Source organism: Oreochromis aureus, linkage group 19, assembly GCF_013358895.1.
Source record: "Oreochromis aureus strain Israel breed Guangdong linkage group 19, ZZ_aureus, whole genome shotgun sequence".
NCBI lineage: Eukaryota > Metazoa > Chordata > Actinopteri > Cichliformes > Cichlidae > Oreochromis > Oreochromis aureus.
This window is the reverse complement of record NC_052960.1, coordinates 2,067,165-2,084,033: the sequence shown is the minus strand read 5'-3', so window position 1 is coordinate 2,084,033 and position 16,869 is coordinate 2,067,165. Positions and strand designations below refer to the sequence as shown.

At 43.9% G+C, this 16,869-nt stretch overlaps 1 protein-coding gene across 6 annotated transcripts in view; it reads left to right on the top strand.

Moving 5' to 3' along the window:
- Positions 1 to 16,869, top strand: part of LOC116310466 (palmitoyltransferase ZDHHC14-like) — a 48,506-nt gene that overhangs the window by 30,075 nt on the left and 1,562 nt on the right. For 5 of the 6 annotated variants that reach the window (XM_039603809.1, XM_031727244.2, XM_031727252.2 and 2 more), the window contains 6 exons: positions 140 to 292; positions 4,520 to 4,657; positions 6,409 to 6,457; positions 8,466 to 8,568; positions 10,249 to 10,358; positions 12,998 to 13,103. In XM_039603809.1, coding sequence (XP_039459743.1) covers positions 140 to 292; positions 4,520 to 4,657; positions 6,409 to 6,457; positions 8,466 to 8,568; positions 10,249 to 10,358; positions 12,998 to 13,103 — 659 coding nt within the window. Of the gene's footprint in view, positions 1 to 139; positions 293 to 4,519; positions 4,658 to 6,408; positions 6,458 to 8,465; positions 8,569 to 10,248; positions 10,359 to 12,997; positions 13,104 to 16,838; positions 16,862 to 16,869 lie in introns of all 6 variants that reach the window. The other variant, XM_031727297.2, reaches the window with a different exon arrangement.

Here is a 16,869-nt window from a genome sequence, read left to right as displayed (position 1 = left end):
CAGTGCAGTAGTGATAACACGCCCACAGCAATAATGCCACGTGCACGCTGCAGCGTGTGTGGGAGCTTTGACATCAGGTGTCTTTTCTCTTTGATCTTTATGTCTCTCTCTTGTTTTTCTCTCCTTTATTTTCCCCAAGATGTGGCTAACGGCGGTACCGGCTACAGGCCCCCTCCCAGGACTAAGGAGGTGGTCATCAACGGCCAGACAGTCAAACTGAAGTATTGCTTCACCTGCAAAATCTTCAGACCACCGCGTGCCTCTCATTGCAGCCTCTGTGACAACTGTGTGGGTAAGTGGCAGTTATGCTGTCTGCAGATTACGAATTTGGGATTTGGAGAGTCGAGACAAACCCCGGAGCATCTATTCGTTCTCTGTCCACTTCCTGGGTTATATGTATTTTAATTAAAGGTCAGTGAGGTAAGAAGCAAGCTTTTACTCATCCAAAAACTCTTATGTTAAAGCAGCCAAAACATAAAATCCAGGGATGGTCAATAAACAAATTCAGGATCACAAAATAAGCTCAAATCTAAATATGTTCCAATAAGAAGCTTAATAATTAGGATTTATTAAAATAAAAATATTAAAACATAATAGCAGAACAGATCAGCAACATAGGCTGTATAAAAAATGGGGAGAGCCAATAAGACATCACCCACTGGTTCACGAAGTGTTGTTAATGAAACTTTGAGGTGGGTGCTGTCAGTAACTCCACCCATCACTGGATGTGATGAGTGAGGGGCGGAGCTTACTGTCTAACCGCACTGTAACTTATAATGACTAAATTCTAGAAAAAGAACTGAAGCTTGTTGTTGTTGGTTCCCCCCCACCACCGGCATGCCCCCTGGTGGCTATTAGTAGGAATGTAGGTTTAAAGTCAGATGTGGAAGTTCGCTGTCTCCGGGCAGCAATGTGTGAAAAGGTCAAATCATCACTTTAAAAAAAAAAAAAATGTTATTACCCCAACAAAAAGTGTTTTTGGGAGTTTTACAACCTGCAGAGAAGAAATAATAGTTCCAGAATGGACACGAAGGTAAAGATGTTTCATTAAAGCCCAAGTGTTTCATCAGAGAGCTGTAAAACAGGCTGTTCTGTGCTGTGTGCCTGCTCCCTGTGTGAAATTGAAAGCAATAGGTCTTTGTTATATTCTTTTAAATTTAGCTCCTCAAGTCACTTCCAACTGCCTTTTCTCTCACGTCATTACAGATGGTACTTAGAAGCAGTGGAAGTCCTGTTCTTCCTTTGGTTTGTTGTTTTAGTGTTTTTGTCCCCGATCCTCATTTTTTCTCCCTGTATAGAAAACCAGGCTGTTTTAGCTCCTGATGAACTGAAGAGCCACAGAAAGATGAAAAAGGACAGACTTAGCACACGAGGATAAAAGCAAACTGTTCAGCTTTTGCTGTCCTCTGATTCAGACCCAAACCTGTTTTTTCCAATAGGAAACTATATCCTGGAAATTGTTTGGGTCAAAATGATTTTACAGTTTGCATCTGTGTATATGAACATGTATGAACCTGTATACATAAATGTTTAGCTAGTGATGCGGGCCTTCTGGGAATATACAGCAGATACTGTGTGGTTGGAGGTGTTTGGCATCCACGGAGTAGACTGGAATTAGAAACCAACAGGCTGAAACAGTTTTGCTGCTCTATAAAACCACATCCTCCGTCTCCTGAGAGAACCGAGACACAGCAAGGTAATTAGTAAAAGATGGAGACAGAGATGCGGAGACCTTTGTGTCGGTATCTGTCTCATCTGGGTTTCTGTGCTCCTCACTCTTCAGAGACAGCTCAGCCTTTGAATTGTCTGTTTCCTTGTCAGAAGAGGAACTGAAAACCTGGGAGACAAAGATGAGGAAGTAGTAAACACAGGAAGATGTGGCGGTAAGCAGATGTGACAGATGCACGCTGACAGGAAGGAAGACAGACTGGAAGCTGAGCGCAGAGATAAAAGGGCAGGTATCCTGGCAAACAGAGGGGCACGTTTTAATGAATTTGTGCACTTTATATGCACGCGATCAAATTGTGAAACGTAGCGGGAAAGGCCCATTTTATACGTTTCCCCAAAAACACACAGCAAAGTAAATGATTGGAAAAAGTGAATCAAAAAGCTTTCCCCAAACCAAACATGGTCACAGAGCAGTGCGGCTCATAAAGACCCTTGGTTATGAATTCTAAACACGCTGTTTAGATTCCAGCTGTGAGATGTGAGTCACAGATGGAGGGAAACGGGACAAAGAGTTGGGCTCCACGCTGCAGGTGGGTGCGGGTGATAAACTCTACTCTCCAGGCTGCTCTCTAAGCTCTCGGCCTCCACCCGACTAATGATGAAAAATGGTTTGGGAGCTGGATGACTTACATTCACGGGTCTGATAAGGCTTTTTCTGGGACCTCTTCTCTCGACTGGCGTTTATTCTTAAACTGTAAATGGGGATTACTCTGGCAATGTTTCCCTGCCTCTCGACTCTCTCGCTCCCCGCCGCTGCTGCTCTAAAAGCCAGGGGGATAACAAGCTCTTAAATAAGTAAGGAGCTAGAATGGATAGGCCCTCCCTGGTGCAAGCGGAGGATAGGAGGATGGTAGAGTCACTTCCTTTTAAGAGGGTTATCCCCTCGGGAGTCATAGAAGAAGCTTATAAAAGTGCAGAATTATGAAGCACACAGATGCCACCTCCTTTTCCCTGCAGTCGTATTCTGTTGTTTTCTTTACAGTGTGTACAGTGGGGTCTGTGTTTGTGTTCCAGCTGTGAGTGGACGCTGTGGAAGGTGGACTTCAGGGTCGTTTGCTGTGATGCATTTTTTTCTGATACTTATTTTGTTAGAAGAAGTTTTAATGACCCCATTGGGGAAATGACATTACTACGTAACCAAAACAAACAAGAAAAGGAATGTATTGAATCATTGTACTAAAACTGCGAGGGCAATACATTTAAGTTTTAATTATGGGTTAATATCACTGCAGTCTTATCTTGTGTTAGCCGTCTCCACCTGATCCATAAAGTATAGAGGTAACGAGATGAAACAGGATCTATTTTACGCTTCATCCTTCAATCGCTGCAGAATATTGTTCCGTGCGCTGAGATCTGCACGGCATTTCTGCAGTCTTTGAATTTGTAAGTTCTAAATTTGATTTTCAAACTCCAAGATGATAAAGTCAAGTCATGTATCAAGGGTGGAGGAGTTTGTTCATGTCTGAGGGAGAGTGGAGACAGGCTGGTGTGGCATCAGCAGGGATGTGGACGCCATGCCGGTCTGTTGTGGTGAAGATCAAGCGGCTGATTTTTACCGATTGCTTTACTATGTCCCACCTCTCACCTGTGACCTTTGGGTAGGAGGAGCTTTGGTGGAGTCACCTGGAGGAGAGCCGGGTCTGAGCATCACTGCTTGGACTGCTCCGGGTCACAGGGACCCTGACAAACAGTCTGATAAGATGGGTCAACACAAGTTTGTACAACCTCAAGAAGAAAGGAACAGGAAGTGACTTAAGGAAGACGCTGGAATGTAGAAATAAAAAAGGTTCAGTCAAAGTCATCCAAGTGAACATGTAAAGTGGTTTATTCTGCTGTCTTTGGTTTTGTTCTGTAGGAATGATATTTAGCTTTTGTTTTTACTTTATTTAGGTCTGAAAAAACTCTTTCAAAGCAGGGTCGCGACCCTGTGGTATCCCTCGAGCCAAAGAGCGCACGATTACCAAATAAAACATGTTTTTTCCTTCTTCCACTATCATTGGTCACCTAACGGTAACCATAGGGGGCGCACTTTGTGATCGTCAGCTTTTACTGTTTGTGTTTACAGTGTTTGTCTAAAGGGAGGCACCGGTTCAACCAGGCGGTGATTCATGGAGACAAAATGAGGTCATGTCATCTCACTAAACCAATAATGGCTCTGATTAATTAGTTAAGGGGCTACCACTGTGCACAGCTAGTGTTCCACACTCAGAGATGGGACTGTGGAGTGAGGCTGATGAAGTAACAGCTCTAACAGCAATCAGTGAGATGATTGGTGCCCTGGAGCTGCTTTCAGTTTGGCTGAATAAAATGTCACCGGCTGACTTTTACTGGTAAGGATTTCACAAGCAGCTGAAGGTTTCAAACTGCATCAAGAATTACAGCGCAGTTTATCAAAAATTACCGGCAATTTTATTCAAGCGGTCGATTTCAAACATTCTTGGATTTAAGCTGGTCCCACCGTGGCAGGGAGTGTTTTACTCAGTCATGTAAGAAAGCCCATCATTTCTCTATTAGCTCGCTATATAAATAGGAAGATTGTTCTTTGTGAAAATGTTTTATATTATTATGCCAAGACCCAGAGGGACACTTCCCCTTTCCCCCAGTTTCCCACAGTTCTGGATTTGTGCTGTTTATCTGCACTGAAGTGACCTGGTTCTGTTTGTGAACATCTGTGCTTTATGAGAAACGTGATGTTTCAGCCAGTTTTACTGAGGCGTTGGAGGGACGCCACGTTAGGTGCGCTTGTCCTTGAAACCAGAATAAACTTGTGCGTCTCTCCCTCTCCACACAGAGCGCTTCGACCACCACTGTCCCTGGGTGGGGAACTGCGTGGGGAGGAGGAACTACCGCTTCTTCTACATGTTCATCCTCTCGCTCTCCTTCCTCACCATCTTCATCTTCGCCTTTGTCATCACGCACATCATTTTAAGTAAGTAGCCACAAGGACGCGTGCTCTCCGGCGTAGTGCAGACGCACAGTCCTCCGGGCTGTTTCCAGTCAGCAGGTTGTAAGTGGGCGTCGTGAAAAGCTGCAGCTTTCTGGCTCGTTACCATATTTCCAGCTGGGAGCAGGCAGCGGGGGGTGTGTGTGTGTGTGTGTGTGTGTGTGTGTGTGTGTGTGTGTGTGTGTGTGTGTTTGTGTTTCTCTCATTACTCATGTTGTGGGGAGCGAGACATATCAGAGAGCCTTTCTTATGGGGACAAAAAAAACAAATTATTGCATCCTTTGCAGTTTTGGTCTCAGGTATTCGACAGAACCTGCAAGTTGTTTTCTTTTACCAAAATGTGGATGTTAAGTAGGATCGTAGAGGTGTAGTCGAGCTTCTCATACAGCTAATCCTACCAAATTATCAAAGTTTTTTGTTTTCATCTCTTGTAATCAGGTGGATAAAATCATGTCTTACTGAGAGAAAACGATATATATTAGCAGGAAAACAATAATATTGTTGGCACACCTCAAGGTTCAGTTGTAGGTCCTCTGATGTTCAGTTAATAAATGACTGATGTCCACATACTGGAACTTTGCTCTCTTTTAAAACACAAGTTAGAAATTTGTGTCAAATTTTTTTGAGCAAATTTTAGACATTAGTAACTTTGTAACTAGCGAGGCCTAAAAAGGTGCACATCAACACTGTCTCACCAGCTGGATGCAGTTTGGATAACATTACAATCAACAGACTGAATCTCTAACAGATTCATGTCAGTGTAAAATTATAACTGAATGTGTTTCTTAATCTGGGAAACTACTGTTTGAGTTTTCATATCGTGGCATCCACCTGCTCTAGATCAGTTTGTTAAAGCGAATCACAACACGCCCACATCTACCAGACAGGACTGTAAAATAGATTTGAGAAAAATACTGAACCCACACAGCTGAGAACATAATATCTCTGACATCTTTCTCCTAGACTGTCAAACAATAGAGGAAAATTAAATCTGTCGTAATGTGAAACAGCATCCTGTAAGTCACTGTTTTTACACATCTGTGGTTTAGTGATCGTGTCTTTGTGTTATTCGTATGATTCTGACCTCATCAGCCTTCAGGGACTGCAGATGTAAATGAGGCAGCAAATTTACAAAATGGACCTACGTGCTCATGTTGATGAATGTGCAATCTCCCTTTTATTTAAAAAGGTACATGAAGTTAGCTTAAGGTTGAGTTATAGTTAGAGGAAGTTTGGACCAAGTCCTCTGAAGCCAAGGAGACATGACTGCGAGTGCTGGGAACAGTGGTGTGGGTCAGGATTAGCTTGTAGGGATGATTAAAACTCTTCTTGCAGACCATGTTAGACACTGTGAATGTTCCTGGCTCAAAGTGGGTATACAGGTGGCTGCAGTCCTTCATAGATACTGATTGTAACCTTTAATCCACTTTGTAAGTGAGAATGAAGGAAGAGCACAGTAAGTACAGATGCCTCCTATAACCACTTATTGGTGCTGCTTCTCTACACTCTTGGAAGCTAAATTGGAAAGCCAATTAAAGCGGCACGCTCAGCTGAACTCATTTCTTCTTGTCAACTCTTAACCTTTACTCAGGACAGTGTTTGCAGCAGGTAATGGCGTAGCACTCAGTATCCCGTACAAGTCCCACATTCATTGTTTATTGCTGATATTCTGTGTATGTAACAGCAAACAGGAGCTGCGTGCTGCTCTAACAGAAACTGTTTTTCCTGTTTCACAGGCTCTCATCAAAACGGGTTCCTCAGCGCGCTTAAAGACAGCCCTGCCAGATATCCTTTCACTGTTCCACGTTGGTGCCCACTTAAACCTGGATATTTCTTTAAGCATTCACATTAATCACACATGTGTCATTGCTGTCCTTCATCTCGTCAGTGTTGTTAAAAATAGCAACATCTGCCTGAGTGATGCTGGAGAACTGCTGGATTATTATCAGCTTGGGTTATTGTAATTCATTATCATCAGACTAGAAAAACCTTCATGTGATCCTAAACACTAACTGGGACTAGAGAACATGAGACATCATATTTATCCCAAATTAGCTTCTGTGCATTGGCTGAATTTACTTGAATAAGTATAAGCTATAATAAGCTTTAGGACCTCAGTAACTCGTAGCTGTTATGCTAACAGAGCACTCTCACACTGCAGGCTTACTTGCTGTTCCTAGAGTATTTAAAAGTAGAATGGGAGGCAGAGGCTTCAGTTTTCAGGCCCCTCTTCTGTGGACCCAGCTCCCAGTGTGGATTCAGGAGACAGACACCATCTCTACTTTTAACATTAAAACCGTTTTTTAAAGCTTATGGTTACAGCTGGATCAGGTGACTCCGTTGGTTGTCTTTCTCAGGCTCAGGGTCCTCTGGGACTTCCCAGGATGCCGAGCGCTGCTCTGGTTGTTGGATCTGTACTATATAAAATTCCTTCAGGTGAACGTTGTGGTGAACTGGCTCAATCTGAATTTCGGCCAGTGTTCTCACAAACATCTATATTCCCAATGATTACTTTGATGTTACACATGTAGATTATTCCATAGGTCAGATTTATTTGCATGTCATGCCTTCCATCGCTCTGTTATTTTCTCCAGCTGTGCTTCTTGCATGACTTACATGCATCTGATTAGTCTTGTACTGCGGGGCTTACGCAGCACGCAGGACAGCGCCGCTCTGGTTGATTTTTATCTGGCTCTGACTCGTCTGCGTCGCTCTTCAGCTATGTCATGTGACTCAGACGGTGTGTGCGGGTGTTGTTACAATTATTGTGTTTATTGTAATCACGTCTGGACTGTTGTAAATCAGATAAAGTCGAGCAAAGAGGTTCGTCTCAGCCTTTCAGCTGTGAACTGTTCACATGATGATTTAGTGTTAATGTGGCCTCTGCTGCAGAAGGTTAGATAAAGGCAGCAGAGTCTCCTTTTATTTTACCTCTTAATCACAAAGAATCATTAAACAGCTCAGGAATATTTTGTCAGCCCTTTAAATGTATTTTCTTCTGCTTTAAACATTTTGATGTCTTCTCTCACTTAAATACGGCGTGGAGTTGTGCGAGGTCAGGACTGATAAGCCCGTTCAGAGGTAAAAATAAAGAGCAGCTCTAAATGATCCCGGTGCTCGGTGTACAACACAAATCCGGTTCAGAGCACGGGCTGCCACGCCGCCGCTCGCTCGCCGCCCTTCTCTCTGTGGCTGAGTGCAATAACTTTGTGAGGCAGAGAAATGTGCCAAGCCACGCTGATAAAGTCTGCTGTCCTACAGGGCTTTAATAAAGCTGAATTGCAGTCGATACTATCGCAGCAGGCCTTTGTGCTCGAAGAATGATGACATGTTTTGTCCTTGCTGAGGAGGAAGAGATTGGAGGAGAGAGAAGAAGAGCGTGAGGGCATTATGTGAAGTTTCTGAGAGGATGCAGTATGATGCTAACCTACTGAGTATTTTCCAGCAGCCCTTCAGGCACTTAGTTATGGTGTCTGGGTATTTGTATGTCATCCTTGGAGGCAGTGCACATTAAGGGTCAGCGGTGTTTGTTTGTGTAGAGGATTCATCTCGAACAGTGCGTGTATGTGGGGCAGAGAAAATGAGCAGCATTCTGCAGTACAAGCCAAACAAACTGGTTACTGGGAAGTATTGGCGAGAGGAGGACGGCCCCCAGACTGATGGTCAATGTGCTCGCTGCTACAGCAGCACCTCAGTGTCCGGGCTGGCTCCGTGGTTCCTACAAACTTTCATATTATCATCTGTCACTGCATGAAAACCACAGCAGAGTTATTCCTTGACTTCTTCATGTCACTGTGCTGGAAGTGGTGGTGTGTTTCTTCTCTGTGTGGTCCATTGTGGGCCTCTCAGGCTTCCATACCTACCTGATCAGCTCCAACCAGACCACCAATGAAGATGTGAGTATGGACACGAAGTGCATTACACCACACATGCTGCAGAAACGAGGCACAATCTTCCATATGTGCTGTGTGCTTACAGACTCCATTTAAAGGGCAGGTGCGCCGGAGAATGTTATTTTCTAATCATTTAAAATGAAACGGCACTAAAACCTTTTGATATTTTTATTGGTTCATTCACTCATTTTAAATTCGGTGCCAGCAACAGACTGGAAGGTAGCAGGCACACGACACGGGAAGAGTTGTGTGATACTAAAACGACACACCTGCCGCAGCGTCGAACTGCTCGTTAGTTTTAATATTAACGTGATTAGACTCAGTGGGGGAACGGCTCCCCACAGGAGCCCCGAGGCAGCGGATCAGAGTTTTACTGGCCCGAGAGACAAAGACGAGCTCATATTTAAATTACACATGTGATCGCATTCACTGCCGCTGTGCTGTTAGTCTTTTCACTGTGGAGAAACAGAAGCCAAGTCTTTGAAAAGTTGTTATTCACAGAGCACGTTTCTATTTTTTGTCACAAATGTGAGGGAAACGCTCGTTCTCACATTCTGCAGCACGCGCGTCGCCTTCCTGCAGTTTTCCTCAACACTAAGCAAAGTTTCTTTGTTTCATTTTCCTGAAACAGTTTCAATTTTAAATTCTGATAGAAATGATCAAAAACATCGATGAGTTGTTTAAGCCTGTTTGCTTCACACATAAATGCATAACTGTGGTAGCTGTAAATGGTCACCCAAAATTATCATTATCATTATTATTATTATTCTTTTACGCTGGCCCTGAGCCATGAGGTCACTGAGGTCACTGACCTCTTGACCAGATATTTATGGGTAACAAAAATTGGACAATTTGGGGTTGTTTCCTGTGGAGGAAAGAGGAGAGAGAACAGTTCAACAGCCGACACAGGAGCCGGACATCGTGAGTGTGTGTTGGTGCAGCTTGAATAAAATGTGTAAAGGCCTCATTAATGCTGAAGGGTGTGGGGGTGTGTGGGTGTGTGTGTGTGGGTGGGTGGGGCGTATTTCTGCACGTGCATTCTGTCATGTGTCTGGACACACGACCAATGAAGTATTTCAACCGAATTAATGAAATAATGATGTGGTTATTTATAATGTTTGAAACAACGTAAACATGTCCGTGTCCCAACTCTTTTTGGAAGCATATTCCCGTCATAAAATTCAAAATTAGCTTCTAAAATTCCAGCTCATCACATTTAGTTGTTTTTTAATTGTTTCAATCAGAGATTCTGATTTGTGACTGTTTTGTAAAACCAGCTTTAAAGTTCAGTGTTCTGAGTGACGTTGGTGCTCCTTGCTCGCCTGAAAATCTGGAAACTGCAAACACACTGATCTGTGCATTTGAATCCTTTTACAAGAAGTGTTTTTAATATTATTTCTGCTTATTTGCTCATCTGTATGGTGTGTGTTCATAAGCTGCACAGAAGCATGGACTCACAGCTGGAGCTCTAACTTCCTTTCTCAGTCAGACTGTGAGTGAGTGGTGCTTGAGCTTCGTCGGTGAGCTCAGCTGGTTCAAGAATGGCGCTGATAATTTTCAAGGTCACAGGACAGAAGTGCGCACGGCCTGCTTGAGCTCCAGACTAGACACAAACAGCGGTGTCTGTTTATCTGTGACACTTTGGATATTTATCTGTCTCACTGAAGCTTTGCATCTCTGCAGATAAAAGGTTCATGGTCATCTAAAAGAGGGAAGGACAACTATAACCCCTACAGCTATGGCAACATATTCACCAACTGCTGCGCAGCGCTGTGTGGACCCCTGCCACCGAGGTAGGCTGGGTGTGGGTGTTTCTGTGAGGCGATGTACCCATTCCTCGATGGTCAGATGAGGACAAAAGGCCTATCGTTCCCTGCTCTGGGGGGGAAAAGCCATCACTGTGTCATCGTAGTTTTCCGTTTTCTCCAAAGGCAAAAATAAAACTGTTACTCAGAAGTGTTTGATGTGAGGAGCTGCTGTGAAATGAGCCTGCCTGCAGCCTTTTCTCTAAACATAGCAAAGATACTGCAAAGCATTTCAGGCCTATTTCAACCAAATCCGAGATCAAAGTTTCCCACATTGATTAGATTTTTATACTTTTCTGCCCATGTGATCGAACAAAAACACAGAGCAGCTGTCAGCTCGTGTCTGTGCGACTGCACTTTCCCCCCCGGCGTCGTTCTTATGTGCTAGGGTAGATTTCAGTTCCCCATCTGTATATGTCGACATACTGCTCCTCCTTATGCCTGCACACGTGGACAACCTTTAAAACTTATCACATGAAGGAACAACACAGGAAGTCATTACTTTAGTTTTCCATCGTACAACTCCACATTCTGTCAAACACATCATCCATGTTCCTTACTTTGTAGATTAGATATTGTACTTCTCATATTTTTCCACTAAAGGAGAGTGAAAGGTCTCCCCACAATACCACATTCCACCTTTAAATACCGAACCTTAGAAAAGCTTAAAGACAAAGAAGTCCTGAAGGCAAACTGTACTTTACATGACTAAAGATTATGTAGGTAAGAAAACTCTGTCTGAAACAAGGAATCAGTAGTTTCATGAATTCTGTTTCCATTCCTCATTTCTTTTTCTTCCAGTTTCAGCTTCCTCGTTCTTATTGCAGTTTCTTTTCTCTGCTGCAGGTTTTACAGAGATTCAAAGTTTTCTCTGTGGTTGGTTTTAATGTTTCAGAAGATGGTGATTATTCTGCAAATTCATTTGATTCTGTTTCCCCGTCAGCGCTAATTCTCATTACTCATCCGTGAACCCGAAGTTGCAGTTTCCTCTGATTTCGTGGTTAGAAATGAGGCGCCACCTCTGATCGACTCAGAGCAGAGCAGCACAAATATCTTTTTATCCTGAGGAATTTGCAGCTTTTAACGTTGCATTTAAGTACCTGCAGAGTTCCTCAGTATATCCACATGTATAAGAACAGCAGTGATGTGTCAGTGTGTTTGGCTGTTCTGTGCTTTTGCCGTCACAAGCTGTACATCTCCCATAACGGCTGCAGCGGGTGGCAAAGGAGAGTCCTCGGCGCACAGGTGGCTGCCGTGTGTTCGTGTGTGTGGCCACAGGCGTCGCACAGCTGGCCTCACCGGACTCTCGGACTGAGTGAGCTCAGACCCACAGAGACAAAAGCCTTTTGTTTTAATCCCTGCACAGATTCTCCACTCACACTTTCAAATGCATCAAACTGCAGGTTTCTGTTTAATTCCAGCTCAGTCCTGCTGGAACTCGCCGTCAACACTTTGTGTTAAATTATTATCGAGCTTGATGCCTCAGCTGTGTCCGATCAGCCTGTGTTTGGCTGATAAATAGCCCCTATCATCGCACACAGCCATCACTGTGCACAGTTCAGCAGGTTGTTCTCTAACCAGCTATGTCAGAGCTGTGCAGCATTAACCTTGGGTTGGAAATGATGGTTCGCTCCACAGATGAACGACTGTGCAGTCACAGTGAAAAGAAAGTACGCCCTCATTTACCTCCAAGGTGCTGCATATCAGGGCATAATAAGATTAGCTGCTCTTAAAATGAGGCAAATACAACCTCAGGTGACATAGTACAGTCTCAGTTTTTGTTAAATAATCACTAAGACCATCCTTTCTTTAAGTAACAGCCAGCAGTGCGAGCACTTCTATAAAAGCACAAGTTTTGGTAGTTTGCTGGTCTGAAGCATCCGAGCATGACCGACTGTCAGCAGGCTGGCAGAGGGCAATGTGCCCAGAGCCACAGGGTGTGGGCACGAGGTCATCAACAGGACAGTGATCCCACACACAGCAGCGACGGTCCAGTGAAAGTCCAACCTCAACCCTGACTGAATACTGTAGTGGCACCTTCAGAGAGCTGTGCATAAAACATGTCTGCACAACTGAATGAGAGCAACGCTGCAAAGAAAGAGGACAACACTGTCACAGAAAGTCATTACTTTAAATTACTGCAGCCAAAGGTGTCGCTACAAGCTACTGAATCATGGGGCGGGCTCAGTTTTTCACAGGGCTGTTTGTTAAATGATGACACGCTGGAACGGGTCATGTGTTGTTCATCTGAGACTGTATTTAAATCATTTTAGAAGCTGGTATTTCCTGACCTCCAGCAGGGGTATCAGAAAACAGTTCACACCACACACAGTAGTTATCTTTGCTTTTTATCGTCAACAGTGAAACCTCAGGGTCAGAGTTTAATAAAAGTCACTCTGTTAGAGTGACAAAGCTCTTTTGTTCGTTCCCCCAAAATCAGTTTCATTCCTTTTCTTTGTTTGGTCGTCTGCTGACCCGCAGCGAGATCAGCTCGACCTTTTCCTTCCTTCTTGGTTAAAGCGGGTCGGACCTGTCGGAGCGTTGTGCTGTCTTATTGTGCTGCTGAGTGACCTTTGCTGTGTAATGTTTGCTGACGGTAACCATGCTCTCGGCTTTTCTCTCATTAGTCTCATCGACAGACGCGGCTTCGTCGAGGCAGACGTGCCACAGTTGGCACCACCAACCAATGGTATCACTATGTATGGCTCCACCCAGTCTCAGCAGAGCCACATGGTAAGACTGTCAACCGACCACCGACTCCACCACCGTCCCCCTCCCCCCTCCCTCTCCCCTTCAAATGCAGCTTTATGCAGCATATATCACTGTGTCAGAAATGGCACAGAACAGTGTTTCATCTCTTTTCATGGCGAAACCATAACCAAATAAACTAAAACCATGGAATCCATTTTTCTCTCAGCCATGTTGTTGATGAGACGTGTGCAGCTCACTCCTGCTGGACATGACAGATGTTTGGTTCTGCCCTTTATATACGTTTAAACGAACCAGCACAAATCTGTTTCTGTAACTGCTTCACAATAAGAGCCACCCTGTACAAAGAGAGGATAATAAAGACCGCGGTATTTCAGTAACTAGAAGCTAAAATACTTTAAAGAGTTGAGTTTCATTTTAATCATCAAGCTGCTTCCTAACTTTAGAGAGTTTACATAAAGTTGCAGTGAGTGTATAATCTGCACCTGATTTGTTCTACATGTGCGAAAAGGCCTTCTTCCTGTTCCTTTCACAGTAAAAGCCCTTGACATTTTTGCTGTAAGATGAAATGGCTTGTGTTTAAGCATTACATAAAATTTTGATTTTACTGGTTATGAAATAGAACATTTATTTTTGTTATAAATTTTTTAAAAAATTACTTTTTCTTGCTTTGGTTCTTATATATGGAACTAATTAAACAGAAATTAAATTAAAACTTTTCAAGTGAACTTTTTGATCCATGTACACAAATTGTGAAGTTTATTGTTATTATTATTATTATTATTATTATTATTGTAGCAAAGACTGTGTCTTTAAACATTATTATATCAGTATGTGTGGCTGAAGAATTAGACCAATGAAGATCAAATGTTTATTAAATGTGAAACGTCCTAATCTAATAAACTGACTCAGAGAGGGGAGACGTGCTTCAGTGTTAAAAAGTTACAGCTGTCAGGTAGAAACAGTTTAATAGTTTTAATCCGACTCCTACATGGTTTTTACGAGTTAATTATTGCTGTCATTTCAGCATTGACAGGAAGTACGTCTGTTTTCGTACACGTGTGGAACAAATCTGGTTCCGGCGTGGATCAGGTTGTCCTGGCCGGTCCTCGTGCGGCTGTCGTGAACAATGCCGACGGTCGACCCTCTAATGATGATGTCAGATTGAGGAATATTGAGGCATCCCGTGCTGGCCGGATAAGTCGGCCCAGGCACGGAGGCTGGACGCCCTGAATCACACACCCCGCTTGTTTTTTTTGTTTTTTTCTGGTCGGGGAAAGTAAATCCAGCTAGTGTTTCTCATCGCTAGATTGAAATGGATGAATCTGCTCTGGATTACAGCGGGCGAGTTCTCAGAGTCTGCATGAACCACGTCATGTTTCTTTAAGTCAGGTCAGCAGAAGCCGTGAAGGTTTTGGTGATGTGGTGGCGTGCAGTCTCTGATTTCTGGTCAGCTGCTCATCGTCAGGATGTTTAAGACGCTCACTTTGAAATCTTATGGAAACTCCTGGAATCGGCACATTTGGAGGATGTTTGTTCAACTTTTTCAATTCGCAGATTAGCTTTGTGCACAAACTAAAACGAAATACTGTCAGTATTGACAACAAACACAGAGCCAAGATTACAGAGGAGGGGCGGACGCTGTCTTTGGATGTTCCTTTGCACAAAATATAGAGAAGAAAATATTTAAATCAAGTGTTTAAACTGAGTTACAAAGTTTGAGATGCAGTTTACTGCTAATTGCACCAACAGGACAAGAAGCATGTCTTATTTTTTTGTGCTTGATATTGACATGGAGCTCGTCTGTGTTTAGAAAACTGCAACTGTTGTATGTCACCCAAACTAACCTCACCTAACTGACCCCGCTGAGTAAATCTGGCCCTTGATATGAAACATTACGTCATCAGGGAACAAACAAACATTATTTTGGCTCTGCAGACTTTTCATATTCAGATTTGTGCAGATAGAAATGAAAACAACAAATTTATTCCAACATTATTTTTCTTCTACTGCCCAAAAAAAGAAAAGTGTTGAATGTGTTGAATGAACATCATCCAAATGTGTTGATTCGATGACTTTTGCTAGGGGTTGGCGTCTGTCACTGCAGCAGGCCTATGAAAAGGTGAGAATGGAGATCACACCGCAGGCCGTGAACAGGTTTTCCTGCAGTGTCAGGCTGAGTCCCGCCTCACTCGTAGGGTCCAGTTTACCACCTCCACACAGCTACTGAACATCTTTCCCTCTGTCGTGTCCTTGTTGGCACCCAGGCTCGACCTCGTCCTGGTTATTCTCTGAGATGTTAAACACTGACGTCATCAGTCATGATCTCTTGAATGGACCGTTGTGTTGGGCTGAAAGCCACGGGAACATTCCCCAACGTTAGCACGTCCACAAATAACCACCATCTGTCTTCTGTAGGGGTCATGATGAGCGGCCACAGCCGTCCTGGCTGTTTGTCTGGACGCCGTCAGCTGTGGGACCAGTGTGTACAACGATGTTCTTCAGTGCATTTAAATCAGATTTTTGATTAAAAGCAAAGAGTCAGTGTTGGCAGGTTGGAGCGCGCACACGAAGCACGTCTTTGTGTGTGTTGTTTTGTTGTTGGTGTGTGTCGCACGTTAAGCCGGCCATTTTTAGCTCCGTGTTGGCAAACGCGCGTTTGTTTCTTTGTGATGCAGCTTTAAATTGACAGAGGAGACTTTTTAAGCTGTTGCCACGGTAACTGCGTGTTGAAACGATGTCATTGCGCTTTGATAAACAAACCCTGCTTTCTGGATTTGACTCAGTAAAGGGAGAGAGACTGACTGCAGTCGTCACAGGCCTCCCACTTTAAACTGGGACTAAGTCCTGCAGGAGGGAAGATCTCGCAAAGCATCTCGGACCTTCAGAGAGCTCGGGTCAGACGTTCCAATGTCCCAGACCACTGTCTGACTCATGATCAGTTAATGTTGTCGGGAATAACACGTGTGACTCTAACCTCTGAACATCGAGCAGGACTCACCTGCTGAATCTCCAGTCCTCTTCAGATTTGTTTAAATATGAAACACAAGTAGAATCGGCTTTGTACAACACGCTGAGCACGCTGCGAGAGCTGAGCTCCAAGTAGAATCAGTAAATCTGACGAAGAACAAACGACGGCATGTTGGTCGACACAAAATCTGTTTACCTGGCTGTACTCGACACGTGACCGCAAATAAAACTGTCCTAAATACAAACAGAAACGCTGCTGTGCTCTCTGCTCCTACAGCTGAGCGTCTGGTTTGATCGAACCATGCATCAGTGTCTGAGTCACTCTGAGAGAGGCTCGCACATTAGTGTAAAGGTCAGATTTCGTGACCCCACAAGATTACTCTCAGGTTTCCTGCTCTATGGTTCAGAGAAAATAAAGTGCTGCGTCTCCTTCTACTGAGGCCAAACCAGAGTAAGGTGTAAATGTGGGCTTCATGTTGGGATTACAGGAATGTGAACACGGCCTGCGGTCAGCAGCCTGTCTACATATTGTTTCTGCCTTCCTGCCAACGATGAGTCAGTCAGTGTTCACAAAGCCTGACAGCACTCTATTTTTATTTTCCATGAAATGACGTAGCGTGGCGCTAAGGTGGAGGTGAGCGTGTTTTCTGTCGTTGCAGTGCAACAACCTGAGCCTAGCTTCCGTAAGTCGATACGTGGAGGACGGATAGCACTTAAAAGCACCTCTGTTCTGCTGTCAAAGGTCGCCCGGCCTGTGTTTACATCATGTCTGTAATCTGCTCTTTTCAGGTCAGTGAGATTGAGGCAGAAAGGTGAGATA